Source organism: Amblyraja radiata, chromosome 15 (assembly GCF_010909765.2).
Source record: "Amblyraja radiata isolate CabotCenter1 chromosome 15, sAmbRad1.1.pri, whole genome shotgun sequence".
NCBI lineage: Eukaryota > Metazoa > Chordata > Chondrichthyes > Rajiformes > Rajidae > Amblyraja > Amblyraja radiata.
Window position 1 is genome coordinate 8,317,811 of NC_045970.1, and position 16,716 is coordinate 8,334,526.

Sequence of the window (16,716 nt, forward strand, 5' to 3'; positions counted from 1 at the left end):
ATACTGAAGATATGAAAGTGAATTAGGTGTCAAATGAAACTTCTTTTTATGCTTTATCTGATGGGATAAATTACAGACTTGATTTTTTAAATCTCAAAATTTTGAAACATTGCTGCATCATCCAGAGCCCCGGCCGCAGGGGGGGACAATTTCCACCCGCCAATCGGCTGCGGAAGTCCCGATGAGGTCGAGACGCAGCCTGGGCGCCACATTTTTTGGGGGGACATGCCGGCGGGATGTTAAGGGCACGCTCATAATTTTTTCCGGATTAAAGGTGCCAGGAACATTTGTGGTGGCCCGGTTTGATCAACGACTGCCAAGTGTAACTCATGTGGATCATGCATTGTAAGGCTTATATGTTGAATCAATTGCATTGCTCATTGTATGAGATCAGCAATACGGATGCTGCATTCAGATGGAGCTGGCTCTGTTTGACATTCATTTATATCCATGATCTGCAGCTTTATATACTTTATAAATGAGCACATGCTCAAGATTATTCATTAGTGTCTTGGTTCTAACATTCAAGCAATTTGTTGCAGCAGCCCATTTATTCAAATTGTCCAATGTATAAAACTGCTCTACTAAAATCAGTGGTGAAAATACTGCCATGGTGGGCTTTTGCAGTGTGATCTTATTAATTTGTGGTCGTATCGTGGGTTTAATATTGGTCAGGATTAATTAACTAGTTTTGCCTTTGGCTAAATTCAATGCTTTATAATGCACTGGCTATTAACCTGTAGGGAGGAACTGCAGATGCTGGTTTAAACCAAAGATAGACACAAAAAGCTGGAGTAATTCAGCGGGGATAGGCAGCGTCTCGTGAGAGAAGGAGTTTGTGACGTTTTAGGTCAGGACCGCTCCTCAGACCAGTCTGAGGAAGGGTCTCGACCCGAAATGTTACCCATTCCTTCTCTCCCGAGACGCTGCCTATCCCGCTGAATTACTCCAGCTTTTTGTGTCTAGCTTCTGGATATTAACCTGGTATTCCGGTATTATCCCAACATTCTGTGATGGGAATAAATCTCTAGCTTGGAGCCCAGCTCTCTATCGTTCTTTAATCAGCATAGATTTTAATTGTGGGGTGGAACCACATTTTGGACTCTGTAGTCCAGTATCAGCTGTTATGGAATTTAAAAATTAAATATTTAAACCGAGAAAATAATAGAAGAATAAGGATTTAGTGTATGGCAACAGTAGATTTTAATTACCACAGAAAACTACTTCTTTCATTTTTCTCAGTAGAGGTTATTTACTTATCCAATCCCCGACTTTTATCCTTGTCTACAGGTCTCGACCTGAAACTTCACCTATTCCTTCGCTCCGTAGATGCTGCCTCACCCGCTGAGTTTCTCCAGCATTGTTGACTACCACAACAGATAATCCTCCGATATTTTCGCCACCTTCAATGGAATCCCACCACTGGCCACATTTTCCCATCTCCTCCACTTTCGGCTTTTCGCAGAGACCGCTCCCTCAGTAACTCCCTGGTCAATTTGTCCCTTCCCACCCAAACCACCTCCTCTCCTGGCACTTTCCCTTGCAACGGCAGGAAATGCTACACTTATAACCATATAACAATTTCAGCACGGAAACAGGCCCTCTCGGCCCTTCTAGTCCGTGCCAAACACGTATTCTCCCCTAGTCCCATCTACCTGCACTCAGACCATAACACTCCATTCCTTTCCCGCCCATATAACTAACCAATTTATTTTTAAATGATAAAATCGAACCTGCCTCCACCACCTTCACTGGAAGCTCATTCCACACAGCTACCACTCTCCGAGTAAAGAAGTTCCCCCTCATGTTACCCCTAAACTTCTGTCCCTTAATTCTCAAGTCATGTCCTCTTGTTTGAATCTTCCCTACTCTCAGTGGGAAAAGCTTATCCACGTCAACTCTGTCTATCCCTCTCATCGTTTTGAAGGCCTCTATCAAGTTCCCCCCCTTAACCTTCTGCGCTCCAAAGAATAAAGACCTAACTTGTTCAACCTTTCTCTGTAACTTAGTTGCTGAAACCCAGGCAACATTCTAGTAAATCTCTTCTGTACTCTCTCTATTTTGTTGACATCCTTCCTATAATTAGGCGACCAAAATTGTACACCATACTCCAGAATTGGCCTCACCAACGCCTTGTACAATTTTAACATTACATCCCAACTTCTATACTCAATGCTCTGATTTATAAAGGCCAGCACACCAAAATCTTTCTTTACCACCCTATCTACATGAGATTCCACCTTCAGGGAACTGTGCAGTTATTCCTAGATCCCTCTGTTCAACTGCATTCCTCAATTCCATACCATTTACCATGTACGTCCTATTTTAATTTGTCCTGCCAAGATGTAGCACCTCACACTTATCAGCATTAAACTCCATCTGCCATCTTTCAGCCCACTCTTCCAACTGGCATAAATCTCTCTGTAGACTTTGAAAATCTACTTCATTATCCACAACACCACCTATCTTAGTATCATCTGCATACTTACTAATCCAATTTACCACACCATCATCCAGATCATTGATGTACATGACAAACAACAGTGGACCCAACACAGATCCCTGTGGCACCCCACTAGTCATTGGCCTCCAACCTGACAAACAGCCATTCACCATTACTCTCTGGCATCTCCCATTCAGCCACTGTTGAATCCATCTTGCTACTCCACCATTAATACCCAACAATTGAACCTTCTTAACCAACCTTCCATGAGGAACCTTGTCAAAGGCCTTACTGAAGTCCATATATACAACATCCACTGCTTTACCCTCATCAATTTCCCGAGTAACCTCTTCAAAAAATTCAAGAAGATTAGTCAAACATGACCTTCCAGGCACAAATCCATGTTGACTGTTCCTAATCAGACCCTGTTTATCCAGATGCTTATATATATTATCTCTAAGTATCTTTTCCATTAATTTGCCCACCACTGACGTCAAACTAACAGGTCTATAATTGCTAGGTTTACTCTTAGAACCCTTTTTAAACAATGGAACAACATGCCTTGTCGCTTTACCTCCCTCCTTGACTCCATTCAAGGACCCAAGCAGTCTTTCCAGGTGTGACAGAGGTTCACCTGCACCTCCTCCAACCCCATCTATTCCATCTGCTGCTCTGGGTGTCAGCTGCCCTACATCGGTGAGACCAAGCGTAGGCTTGGCAATCGCTTCCCCCAACAACTCCGCTCGGTTCGCAATAACCAACCTGAACTCCCGGTGGCTCAGCACTTCAACTCCCCCTCCCATTCTGAATCCGACCTTTCCGTCCTGGGCCTCATCCATGGCCAGAGTGAGTCCCACCGCAAATTGGAGGAGCAGCATCTCATACTTCGCTTGGGTAGTTTACACCCCAGCGGTATGAACATTGACATCTCCAATTTCAGGGAGTCCCTGCTTTCTCCCTCTTTCCCCTCCCCTTCCCAGCACTCCCACAGCCCACTGTCTCAGCCTCTTCCTTTCTTCTTCCCGCCCCACCCCCCCCCCCCCCCACCCCCGCCCTCACATCAGTTTGAAGAAGGGTCTCGACCCGAAACATCACCTATAGATGCTGCCTCACCCGCTGAGTTTCTGCAGCATTTTTGTCTACTTTAAATTTAGTTACATCTGGTTGACTAACTAGGTGAAGACTATTCCATGCTTTAATTGTGCGGGGGAACTCCATGGAGCAGCCAGCATCTCTGGATAGAAGAAATTGGGTGACGTTTCGGGTAGAGACCCTTTGTTAGACTCCCTCTGGTTTTAGTGTTTTCAGTTTAATTTAAGATTTAAGCGTGGAAACAGGCCCTTCGGCCCACCGAGTCCACGCCGACCACCAATCACTCGTACACTAGTTCTATCCCACACATTAGCGACGTAAGTCAAGAGTCAAGAATGTTTTATCCTTACTTGCAGCAGCACAACAAAATATGTAAACATAGTATTCTGTAAACAATGTAATAAATGAGAAAACAAAACAGTGTATATTTATATATGAACATATATGTGTGTGTGTGTGTGCGCGCGCATGTAGGAAGGAACTGCAGATGCTGCTTTAAACTGAAGATAGACACAAAAAGCTGGAGTAACTGAATTAAAACATATAGTAGCTGTAAAGAGGGACATAGCATGACTTAAAGATTTAAGACTGAAAATGGAGTTTTCTTTTTTTTAGTCACCAAAGTTATCAACCTATAATTTTTTTGTGTGGTGGAAAACAAAATAGTGACACAGCTGGTGGACTTGCTGCCTCACGCCAGAGACTCGTGTTCGATCCTGTCCTCGGGCACTGTCTGTGTTGAATTTGCACATTCTCCCTGCAAGCGTGTGGGTTTTCTCCCACATCCCAAAGATGCATTGGCTTTGTAGGTCAACTTGTCTCTGTAAAATTGCCCCTCATGTGCAGGGAGTGAGTGAGGAAAATGGGACAACAGAACTTGTGTGAATGGGCGGTAGACAAAAAAGCTGGAGAAAATCAGCGGGTGAGGCAACATCTATGGAGCGAAGGAATAGGCGACGTTTCGGTTCGAGACCCTTCTTCAGACAGATGTCGGGGGGGGGGGGGGGCGGGAAAAAGAAAGGAAGAGGTAGAGACAGTAGGCTGTGGGAGAGCTGGAAATGGGAGGGGAAGGAGAGAGAATGCAAGGACTGCCTGAAATTAGAGAAGCCAATGTTCATACCGTTGGGGTGTAAACTATGCAAGCAAAATATGAGGTGCTGCTCCTCCAATATGCAGTGGGCCTCACTCTGGCCATGGAGGAGGTCCAGGACAGAAAGATCGGATTCGGAATGGGAGGCTGAGCCACCGGGAGATCAGGTTGGTTATTGCGAACTGAGTGGAGGTGTTGTGCGAAGCGATCGTCAAGCTTGGTCTAAACGAGGTTGATCATATGCTGAATAATCCAATCACATTTATGTTTGGAAGCATAAAGAAATAATAGAAATTGTATTCATTGCAACGTGTAAAAAGAGTTGAGATACTGTATTGTAATTTTGCTGCATGTCATTGTGGTATATATCATGTCTTGATTGGTGAATATGTTTAGTTTATGACTTTATTTGAAGCAGAAATAATATGTGAATGCTTCATTGAGCATAAATCCGACGGGTAACTACGCACTTCGTCCGAGCACATTATCGCACGCGTCATGCAAGCCATCTTAAATGACTGTCATTTGGCAACCTAAAAAGCTGCCGAGGTTGCCCGGCTGGGAACAGAGAAGAAAAGTTAAGTGAGAGCCCTGATTCAATCCAGTTATTAATGATACTAAGGATTTGCTTGGAGGGGCAATTTCAAACAAGGTGCAGGAGTTTCATGTTGTAAAATAGTGCTGAGATAACAGTCTAAATGCCCTAAAGTCAAAATTCTGTATCATGAAAGTTAAGTCAACCAAAACAAAAACTGTTACACCATTTGGTTCCATTTTGTTAAAGAATATCCAGAAGTTTTTCAGGCTGAGGAATAATTAACTCAATCATTACAGTTACTTTGGAAGTAGTTTTTATAAGTTGTAGACAAGACACAGCAAACCGTACCTCGAGTATGCATTCATCAGAGTTGCCGCGGTCTTTCTTCTTGCTGATCCCTTCTCCAAAATCTGGTAAACTTCATCTTTATTATGGACAGAAATTTCTTCAAGTCCTTTAATTATAACTCCTCTCTACAATGCAAAAAATGTAGCATTCTCAAACAGCATAGGATTACTGCAGATGTTGATTTACACAAAAAACTTTTTTTTTCAAGTCCTGGAGTAACTCATCGGGTCAGGCGACATCTCCGGGGAACATGGATAGTCACGTTTTCGGGTTATTTAGACAGATGGTGCTGGTGGCAGATTGGGGGGGGGAAGAAGAAGCTGGAAGAGAGGGCAGGACAATGCCTGGCAGGTAATAGGTGGATACAGGCAAGGGATTTTTTTGATAGGCGCTCTGGCAATGGAGGCGGCCCAGGACAGAATGGCAAGTATAGGAATGGGTAAAGGAAGATTTAAAATGGTCAGCAACTGGGGGATCCAAAGGCGATGACAGACCGAATACAATTATTTGGCAAAATGGTCGTTGAGTCTACGCTTGGTCTTGCCGATGTAGCGGATGCAGTAGATGAGGTACACATGAACATCCCTCCCTGTCATAACTGCTGAGGTCCCTGGAGGGAGGTATAGGGATATGAGTGGCAACATTTATTTTATGGTTGCAGAGGAGTGTACCTTGGGGTGGGGTGGGGAGAGGGGCAGATAAAGCTAGTCTAAAGATATTGTATAAAGATAGTCTCTCCCCTGTGGAGACAGCCAGATCAAGAAAGGGGAGGGAGGTATTAGAGATGTCTCTTCCCTTTCATGATCTCTTTGTTTCCAGCACAGGGGATAGACCATCGACTGGCGTCTACGACAAACCCAGTTATCTGGACTAGACCGCTGCCCACACTGTTGCTCACAAAGATGCTTCATCTAGGTCTCAATTTGCATCTGCTCCCAAGATCTACTGCGTTCGTTGTTCCCTGTGTGGCCTCCTTTACATCGGCGAGACCAAGCTCAGACTACGTGCCCGAGAGTCCCAACCGGAAACGTCATCAATCCAAGTTCTTCAAAGATTCAGCCTAACCTGCTGAGTCACTCCAGCACTTTGTGTCCTTTTAAGATTACAGCACTTAAAAAAAACAACAACAAAAAAAACCCAGGAGCATTACCTTATTACGAGGATCGTCAAACATTTGCAGCCTGTCGCCAACGTCACACGAAGGATTCAGAAGGTCAAAGAGCTCCTCGTTGTAGATTTCCAACAAAGAAACTTTCACAGAGAACTCAGCACCTTGAGCTGCCAGTCTCTCGAAAATCTGATGCAGTGTACGTGGAATAACACCCGCTAAAGGATCCTGCAGAGACCAAGAAAAGCAAGGAGGGATAAAAAGTTATTTAAGACTTACATTTACATAGCACTTTTCATAACTTCAGGAGCACCAGAGTGCTCTTATGAACAATTAAGTATTATTGAAGTGAAGTCATCCAAAGAGCCAAGATATTCCCATGGAATCATACCATAACAAGTCAAGGATTTCTTCTCTCAAGTGAATTTAGGAAACAAGAAGCCAGTGTCTGAGACCCAGTGGAGTGAATAACACTTATTAGTTATTACTCTGTCCATTCGGACCTCTTAATGTTAACACTTTGATTGACTTTCTAGGAGGTTGTAATACAAATGATTTTAATTTATGGAACGCTTAGATTAACCAAATTGAACAAAGTTTATCACTTTGCTTTTAAATCAATTGACCGGTGCATGGCAATAATAAATTGACACAGTATTAGTAAAGCCTTAATAATAAGACATGTCAGTTATAATTTATACAAGGCTGTCCAATCCACTTTACAAGACATTGCAAACTGCTTGAAAAGGTTACAGGATGTCCTCCTGTTCCATTGACTTGAAGTTGGTCCAAGGGTTTCTTTGTCCGATAAAACGCAGTTTTCACATTTAACTCTCAATTTCTACCCTGCACTCAAATTGCTTCAATGCTACTTGAACCAAATGTGTTCTTTTGACTCCTGAAACAGTCCATCAGGTTGTCTACAACCAAATAACAAACAGCATTTCAATGTCTCTAAATACATGAAAAATACAAACGCTCAACTTCTTACAAACATTATGCATAATCGCGCCCGGCTACTTCATTTAAGAGTTTCTAAGGTCGATGAATTCACTAATAAACACATAATTTTTTTCTCTCCGAATTCTACTAATCCCATTAAAGTTGAGTCAGTTCTAACGTTGATCACATGACGCAGGAGCAAAGAAAGTTTACAAAGATCACAGCAAGTTTGGCAATTTTAATCTGCGTTTTTTTCTACAAGGAGAAAGATAAGAAAAAACACATGCAAGTCTGTCACTTACCTCTTCCCAAGTGAATTCTTCATTTTGTGATCTTTCGCCTTCCATTGTAAAGGTCTTCCCAGTACCAGTTTGTCCATAGCTAAGTCAAATTAAAAATGGAGAAATTTAGGAAGCTTCATGCCAAAAATGCTCCTTAGCTGACCTGAACTCTTTTTATGCCCGATTCGAGATGGGCAACATCAACCCTAGCTCACCGGCTAACAACAACACCGCCAGCGCGCTGGCTAGAGGGAGATCCACCGCTGGGGATGTGCACACATTCTCGGTGACCGAGCACAACGTAGGGAGTGCTCAGACGCGTGTGAACACGTGGAAAGCTGTAGGCCCAGATGGTATATCTGGGCGAGTACTAAAGTCTTGTGCTACTCAGCTTGCCTCAGTGTTCACCACAATATTCAACCTTTCTCTGGCCAAGTCCATAGTCCCTGCCTGCTTCAAGAGATCCACTATTGTACCAGTGCCCAAGAATGCCTCTCCAGCATGCTTGAATGGCCCTTACCTCAGTGGTCATGCATTGCTTCGAGAGGCTGATTAAGAACTACATTTGCACCCTCATCCCTCGCACCAAGGATCCGCTGCAGTTCGCATACCACGGATAATTGTGATCTCCCAGGTTCTGCACACCGCTCTCTCTCACCTTGACAGCCAGAAGGGGGGGCTATGTAAGGATGCTGTTCATTGATTTCATGCTGTTCATCAGCTTTCAACAACATAGTCCCCCACCAGACTGGCTGAAAAGCTGCTGGAACTGGGGCTGAACACTCCCCTGTGTGCCTGGGCCCTGGACTTTCTCACCGCCAGGCCCCAGGTGGTCAAGATGGGGAGACATACATCCAACACCTTCACCCTGAGCACAGGATCCCCCCCAGGGTTGCGTCCTCAGCCCCCTACTGTACTCCCTGTACACACATGATTATGTGGCCAGGTGCAGCTTCAACTCCATCATCAAGATTGCTGATGACACTGTGGTGGTGGGCTTGATCTCCGATAACGATGAGAAGGCCTACCGGGAGGAGGCGGCTGATCCGTCACTCTGGTGTCAGGACAACAGCCTCCTCTTGAATGTCACAAAAACTAAGGAGCTGATCGTGAACTTTAGAAGGGCTCAACATCTGAGGACGTACACGCCACTGGAGATAAATGAGACTACTGTGGATAGGGCGATCTGCTTTAAATACCTGGGAGTCCAAATCACAGAGGATCTGACATGGACAACACAGGCTGCTGCACTGGTGAGAAAGGCAAGGCAGTGCCTTAACCACCTCGGGCAGCTGAAGAAATTCAGAGTCTCTCAGTGCTTCTACTCTGGTGCTGTCGAAAGCATCTAGACAGGAAATATCTCGCTCTGGTTTGGGAACAGCTCTGCCCAGGACAGGAAGGCTGTGCAGAGACTAGTGCGTTCGGCTGAACGCACCATGGGAACTACACTTCCTCCCCCCTGCAGGACCTATACACCAGGAGGTGCAGATCCAGAGCCAGCAATATCATGAAGGACCCCTACCACCCCAGCAACGGACTGTTCCAGCTGCTACGGTCAGGCAAGCACCTCCGCTGTCACGCTGCGAAAACAGAGAGGATGAGACGGAGTTTCTTCCTGCAGGCCATTAGGATTGTAAACTCTGATCTCACCGGGGAGGTGATTACTGTTGCGACTTAAAACCCCCCCGTAAATACTGGATCTGTTCTGTTTCACTGTACATCTTGTATGTGTATGTGTATGTGACAAATAAACTTGACGACATGAAAAAAGACACAAAATGCTGGAGTAACTCAACAGGTCAGAAGAACATGGATAGGCGATGTTTCGGGTCGGAACCCTAGTCTAGGTGACATTTCCCGAGTCGAAACATCACCTATCCATGTTCTTCAGAAATGCTGCCTGACCAGCTGAGTTACTCCTGCACTCTTTTTTCAAAATAAACCCACATCTGTAATTTCTAAGTGTCACGACTTTTTGACACTAATATAAACAGCTGGACCACACAACCTAAAGCGATCCTACATAAGACCTTCTGTCTGTGTCAAGTAATCTGTGGGGTGAATTTGTGGAATGGTCTGGAACAGGAGACAAAACTTAGCACAAACATAATTCAGTTTAAAAAGATGTACAAAAACACTTTTTTAAATGGATATTGGGATGAGGATAGGTGATTGTGAGTTGGATATTTATTCTACTGATTGTATTGGGAAGGGTGATTATAGGGTGATGGATTGTATATATGACTAAGATACTGTATAGTATATGAGGGTTTTTTCGTTTCTTTTTCTCTCTTTTTTGTATGGCTTTGTAAATATTTGATTAGTGTATAAATGTAAATAATTTGGTGTACATATAGCTGCTGATGTACATATAGCTGCTAAATTTGTATGATAATTATAAGCAGTTGAATAAGGGGTGGGAATTAATAAGCTTTGGCTTCTTCCTGCTCCTTTTCAGACACATACGATTTCATTTATTCATAGATATTGTTTATGACACTTTATAAATATTCTTGTTTTGTTTTTTGTATGCTGTTTCACACTTGCTTTTTACTCTTTCTGTTCGAAATAAAGAATTAAATAAATAAATTGACAAAGCTGGCTGACCACAGTTGGAGCAGCACTAGAAGAACAAACCCAAATCACATCCCCCCCTATTCCCTTCCTCTGCTCAACCATTACCTTCCAGTCTAAACAAGAAAATGGTCAGCAGAGTTCCCAGATCCTGAACAGAGTGCTTACTACTTCAAAGGGAGCAGTTGCACACCCTTGGCAAGAACAGGGTCAAGCCGAGCAGTTATAATCTCAACAACAATTTTAGAACTGACAGATGAAAACAGACATTAGGCGAGTCAGTTCAGCTGTTTGGGGAATGGCTTTTGAAAGGAAAAAAAGAATGAGAACTTTGAACGATTGTAAGTTATTGCATCAGTTTCCTACACACCAGGGCCAATTCAGGGTCTCGACCCGAAACGTCACCCATTCCTTCTCTCCAGAGATGCTGCCTGTCCCGCTGAGTTACTCCAGCTTTGAGTCAACCTACAAATCCGCATGTATTTGGGATGTGGAAATAAACCAGACAACCCGGAGAAAACCTACACGGGCACAGGCAGAATATGCAAACCCCGCAGACAGCACCAGAGGGCAGGATCAAACCCAGCTGCCTGGCAACATTTGTACCAACTGCACCACTCTTGACCAATTTTCTCATGCTCTTCCACTGATAGATGCAAACTGAATGAAACTGCTTTGTCAATAGAGGCCTTTTCAGTGGCTCTGCAAAGCAGCAGACAAAACCTCTTCTGATTAATCACATTCTCCTGCTAGGTGGTACATTTTTGAGGTGCAACACAAAATGATTTAGGAATGTGTAGAGATGGTTGATGTAAAGTTGGAATTATCTGGGTGCAGGTGATTAAGAAGTGATTTTTTTGCAATGTAAAAATTAACACCGATCATGGCAAGATGGACTTAATACTAGAGAATCCTATAATTTGACATAGAAAACCATAATTTGGAGTAGAAAAATATAATTTAACAATTTCCACTTTAAATGTTTTGAACTTACGCAAAAATAGTACAGTTATACCCCATGATTACTTCATGTAGGATGGGATACACCACGCTTTTGTAGACATCAATTTGCTTTGCTGCTGGTCCAAAGACCTGAATTAATAAAAAACAAAATATATTCAGAATTCGTTTTAACATCTCCATATTCCCTCAATTTCTGCATGAAGCAAGCACCAAGGTTTCGTACCATGTCAAAGGTGTATTTTTTGGCAGCTTTTTCATTCCCCGGCACAGAGCTACGCACTGCAACTTCTTTTCTGACTGGATCACAATCAACCACGCTGGAGGCGTTTGCTTTGCGTTCAGATAAACTGAGAGGCCTAGGAAGAAAATCACGTGTTCAACAACATTCCAGTATTTGCGTTGGTCAAGTTCTTTAGAATAGATACACACGTATTTAAAAAAAAAAAAAGATTAGTTGCGCTCAATACAATTGCCGTCCAGACTCTGGAAGACAGGAGCCCTAAGATACCACCACACAACACTGTAATAAAAGATAGCACACAAAGACTGCTGAAGCAAAACACAATAGAACACCCAGTCTGTCTCCAGTTATCCACTTTTGAAAGCAAATGTACTCTAATTTTATGCCTCTGCCAATGCTAGGATTTTAAAACTTAGCATTGGAAATCAGGAGAAATGAGAAAGCAGAAATAAAAATACATTTTACCTGTGTACATGTCATGCATTTAACTGCATGATTAAACATGTGAGTTCTTAAAGATTTGGTCTCCATTTATCGATCTATTACAAGCATGTGGTGCAACACAACCGTAGAAATTAAGTTTTTCAGAACCGGGTGAGAGGTGGGTAAAGATATGAAGGAGGCATATCCCTTTCAATTTCTTTCTTTTTTTTTTCTTCTCTCTTTTCTCTCTCCTATTGTTTTTCTTTTTGCTTAGTTCACATCACCTCTGCTTTTCCTTTTCGAGCTATACAATACTTTCTCTCTATATTTCTTGCTTTTCTTACCTTTTTTTTTCTACTATTAAATTTAAAATAAGAAGTTGTACATGAAATGTAATATGTTATTCATGTCTTATATTATTGTACATCACTTCTAATAAAAATATTTTTAAATAAATAAATAAATAAACAAACAGGCATGTGAGGATCAAATATAAAGATTTACCCTCTTGAAACTATGTGATAAAATGCCCAGACAGCCCAGAAAGGACAATATCCCATCTTTGTACCAATTTCTACATAGCCAGTCAAAAGAATACCACATTGATTGCTACAGATGGGAAGGATTAATTCATCATCTCACAACCCGTATAAACAAAACTCGATTAACATTTGCTTTCCCTGATACCAGTGGAACTTTCCCTTCTCCCTTTTCCAAAAGGCGATTTTCAAATTATCTTTATTTTAACCATTTTACCACCAGCTTCAGGTCAAGGTGATGCGTGCAAGAGACTTGCATCACAATGTGACTCCATCAACTTTAGTCTGCAGCAGTGGCTTTGTTAGAAACAGACTACAGATTATTAACAGTAAGGGCACTACATAATCAGAAAGGTGTACGATGTATATTATAGATCACACTGATCTTAGTCCTGTCTGGTCCAGAAATCCCAGGACTAATTGTAGCCATTAGCTTTGACCCATGAGGAATAACAAATTCAGATCAAACTTGATAGCTTGTTCATATAACTCAAATTCACTTCATGCCTTGTTTCTTGGAAGGTCTAAATGAAAAAAGGAATAGATTTTTTATTTCCAATGACGGCACAACATCAAAGGTCTTATCCACCCCAATCTCTAACCTCTTCGCAACAATCCAAATATGGTTATTAAACCCACAGACAAGGGAGGTGCTGTTGTAGACTGGCAAGTTGACCGTTTCCACGCTGAGGCCAGGCACCAACTCTTGGACACCTCCTCCTAACTACCCCTTGACCATGGCCCACAGACACCAGGCCATCATCTTCCCAACCGTTTCTTAACTCATCACCTGACGTGATCTCTCCTCCACAGCCTCCAACCTTATCATCTCCCCCGCTCACACTGCCTGCTTCTACCTCCGACCCAAAATCCACAAACAGCACTGACCTGGCTCCTGCCGCACTGAACTCATCTCCACAAACCTTGATTCCATCCTATCCCTCATGCCCAATCCCGTCCCACCTACATCCAAGACATCTCACGCACCCTTTAACGACATAATCTCATCTTTACCATTAACGTCCAGTCCTTATCCAACTCCATTCCCCACCAGGAAGGTCTCAAGGTCCTCCATTTCTTCCTCGAAAAGAGACACAAAATGTCCCTCCACTAACACCCTTTTCCACCTAGCAGAACTTGTTCTCACCCAACCCGAAACGTCACCCATCCATGTTCTCCAGAGATGCGGCCTGTTACTCAGGCAATTTGTCTTTCAAATGACTCGGAAACTGCTCTCAATTTTTGTCCTCCAAACCAAACTCAGTAAAATGGGCTTGCCGCATTGAAATTCAACTCAGTGACAGGAGACAATTTGGACATCATCCTAAGTTTGCCCAATAACAGCAGCAATGGCTGAACGCATTTGTTTATCTCGTGATCTGCTGAAGATAAATAACCACTTACCGGCATCGCACAACCACCTGGATATTCTTGGCCTTTTCATCTTTTTTATTTGAAGAGTTTTGGAATGACATTTTAGTTTTTGTTTACAACAACCTGGGAGAAAGAAAAATTAATTTAAAAATATTTTAAAGTTCTGATATTTCATAAATATACACAATTTGTTGACGTTACACATGTTGGGCAACAATGTATAGACACTTTTTACTACTGCAAGCTTGTAATCTTTTAAATCTCTTAGCAGGTCAAAGAAAATGTTGTTTATACAATCCCCTTTGTATTTAAAGATTCAATCGAGATTTTTTCAGTTAATAGGGAACAATTAAAATAATGAAGGGTTGCAAAAGCTTGGGCTAGACCTTAACATATAAATGACAACAGAAATAATTTCCACAGAGGACAGAGGACAGTTGATTCCAGAAATATCAGGAGCTTCAAGATTGAGAGATTATTTTGGACAAAGACATTGTGCGATGTTAAGCAAAGGCAAGGCATCAGATCTGATGGAGCTCTCAAACAGGATAAACGTCCCAATGCTGGACCAGAGCATGAACAAAGCACAATACAAATGTAACCATTGATGTTTGTCAGAGGTTAGTTATTAATGATAACAGATCTGAATAGAGTCCAACCATCAGAGGAACCTCACAGAAATAATCAACATTCTGGCTGTTGCTCACCGCTAATTTTGATTTGAATGAGAGATTTGTGGAAATATTTGTGTTTATTTGTAGACAAAAAATATACCGTAATTTGGATGTTAATGAAATAAATGGACTAAAAGTTTGACTTTGAAATGTCAGGGGAAAAAAGGTTATTAGGAATATGTATAAGGAGGAACTGCAGATGCTGGTTTAAACCGTAGAAGGGTCTCGACCCGAAACATCACCAATTCCATCTCTCCAGATATCCTGCCTGTCCCGCTGAGTTAGTCCAGCTTTGTGTCTATTAGGAATATGTTTTCCAATACTGGTAGCTGCAGGTTTCGCATTAACTCAGTTTAACACCAAATACAAAAATAGCAACTAGCTTGCGTGCTAGTTCAGGGTCAAAAATGGATTCTGGAATTTGATGGATCATGGAACAATGAGGGCCATGATCCACATCATGGCTGTAAGTAAAATTAATAAAATGCCTGGGCGTGTTATTTAAATACAATAATAGACCTTGGCATAGCTAGGAGATGAAATTGCTGATATTGGGCAAAATAATTTTTAAAAATAAAGAAAAGGCAAGTTTTATAGATGGATAACATGCAAATCAGCAATTACACTAAACAACTTCCAGTTGCGACATGTACAAAATTGTGTTCCAATGCTGTTTTTTTCTGAGATGCGGGGAAGATACATTCCTGATCAAACAAAAAACTTCAAATTAATCGAGTCCGCGACAATCTTCAGATATTACGACTGCTGGCATCAATAATCTATTCCATTTAGACCCTCGTCATTACAGACATCAACTGACGGCAGGAGGCTCTCAATGACTTGTGTTTTAGTCAAAAGGGCAACCTTCCATGCACAACCTTGATACCAAAGCTCTGAGATGGTTGTGTAAGAGGGAACTGCAGATGCTTCTTTAAACTGAAGATAGACACAAATGCTGGAGTAACTCAGCGGGACAGGCAGCATCGCTGGAGAGAAGGAACGGGTGACGTTTCGGTTTGAGATCCAGTCTCAACCCGAAACGTCACCCATTCCTTTTCTTCAGTGATGCTGCCTGTCCTGCCCGATGTGTTACTCCAGCATTTTGTGCCTATCTCCGAGATAGTTTATGCCTCGACAACAGGAGGGGAAAGGGTGGACGAGACATTGAATCAACAAAATACATTAATCGGTGCTAAATAAAGAGTCTACTATCACTGTTAGATGGAAGAAATGAAGTAAAAGTAAATCACAATGCACAATTTTGCACGACAACAGAATTGCCCACTCCTACCCGTTTATATTCTTTGGCCATTCATTGGATAGGTGGAGATAACATTAACTCAGACAAACTATTCAAAGCTGTCTTGTTGTGGATGGGTGGTAGAGAGGAATGGGACATCTATGGTCTCTTAGAGTGTCGCGGATAGATTATTGCAAGTTGTTCACACCTAAGGTGCCGTAATAAAGTAGATGGTGGGCCACTAGGAAAGGGAGTAGGCAGAGTGCAGGAATTCCCTGCAGCCATTCCATCCAAAACAAGCAAATCCTTTTGGATACTGTTGGGAAGTATGACAACAGCAATCAGATCTATAGCATCAGGCCTGGCTCTGAGGCACAGCGGGGACAGGTGAAGGCAGATACAGCGATTAGTTTATGTGGGGGGGGGGTGCTCAGGATAATCCATGGGCACAAACGGATGTCCAGGATGGTGGGTTGCCTCCTTGGTGTCAGGGTCCAGGATGTCTGCAAGCAACTGCAGAACATTCTCAAGCAGAAGGGAGAGCAGCCAGAAGTCATGCACATTGGCACAAATGACATTAGAAAAAGGGATGAGGTCCTGCAGAATGAATACATGGAGTTAGACAAAAGTAAGCCGTCGACAGTAGCAATCTCCAGATACCACGTACTAGTGAGATTAGGAAAAGGAGAGTGTAATAGATGTGTCGGGAGGAACTGCAGATGCTGGCCTAAAACAAAGATAGACACAAAAAGCTGGAGTAACTCAGCAGGTCTGAGAGCATCTCTGGAGAAAAGGAATAGGTGACATATCCTGCTTGATCCAAAACATCACCTATTCATTTTCTTC

The 16,716-nt window shown here is 42.5% G+C and overlaps 1 protein-coding gene across 1 annotated transcript in view; it reads right to left on the bottom strand.

Moving 5' to 3' along the window:
* The window catches only part of kif11 (kinesin family member 11), a 73,399-nt gene that overhangs the window by 54,526 nt on the left and 2,157 nt on the right, over positions 1-16,716 (bottom strand). The window contains exons 2-7 of the mRNA XM_033033603.1: positions 13,987-14,079; positions 11,603-11,735; positions 11,411-11,508; positions 7,864-7,942; positions 6,662-6,847; positions 5,512-5,636 (exon numbers count right to left, since the gene is read on the bottom strand). Coding sequence (XP_032889494.1) covers positions 5,512-5,636; positions 6,662-6,847; positions 7,864-7,942; positions 11,411-11,508; positions 11,603-11,735; positions 13,987-14,057 — 692 coding nt within the window. The 5' untranslated portion in view covers positions 14,058-14,079. The remainder of the gene's footprint in view (positions 1-5,511; positions 5,637-6,661; positions 6,848-7,863; positions 7,943-11,410; positions 11,509-11,602; positions 11,736-13,986; positions 14,080-16,716) is intronic.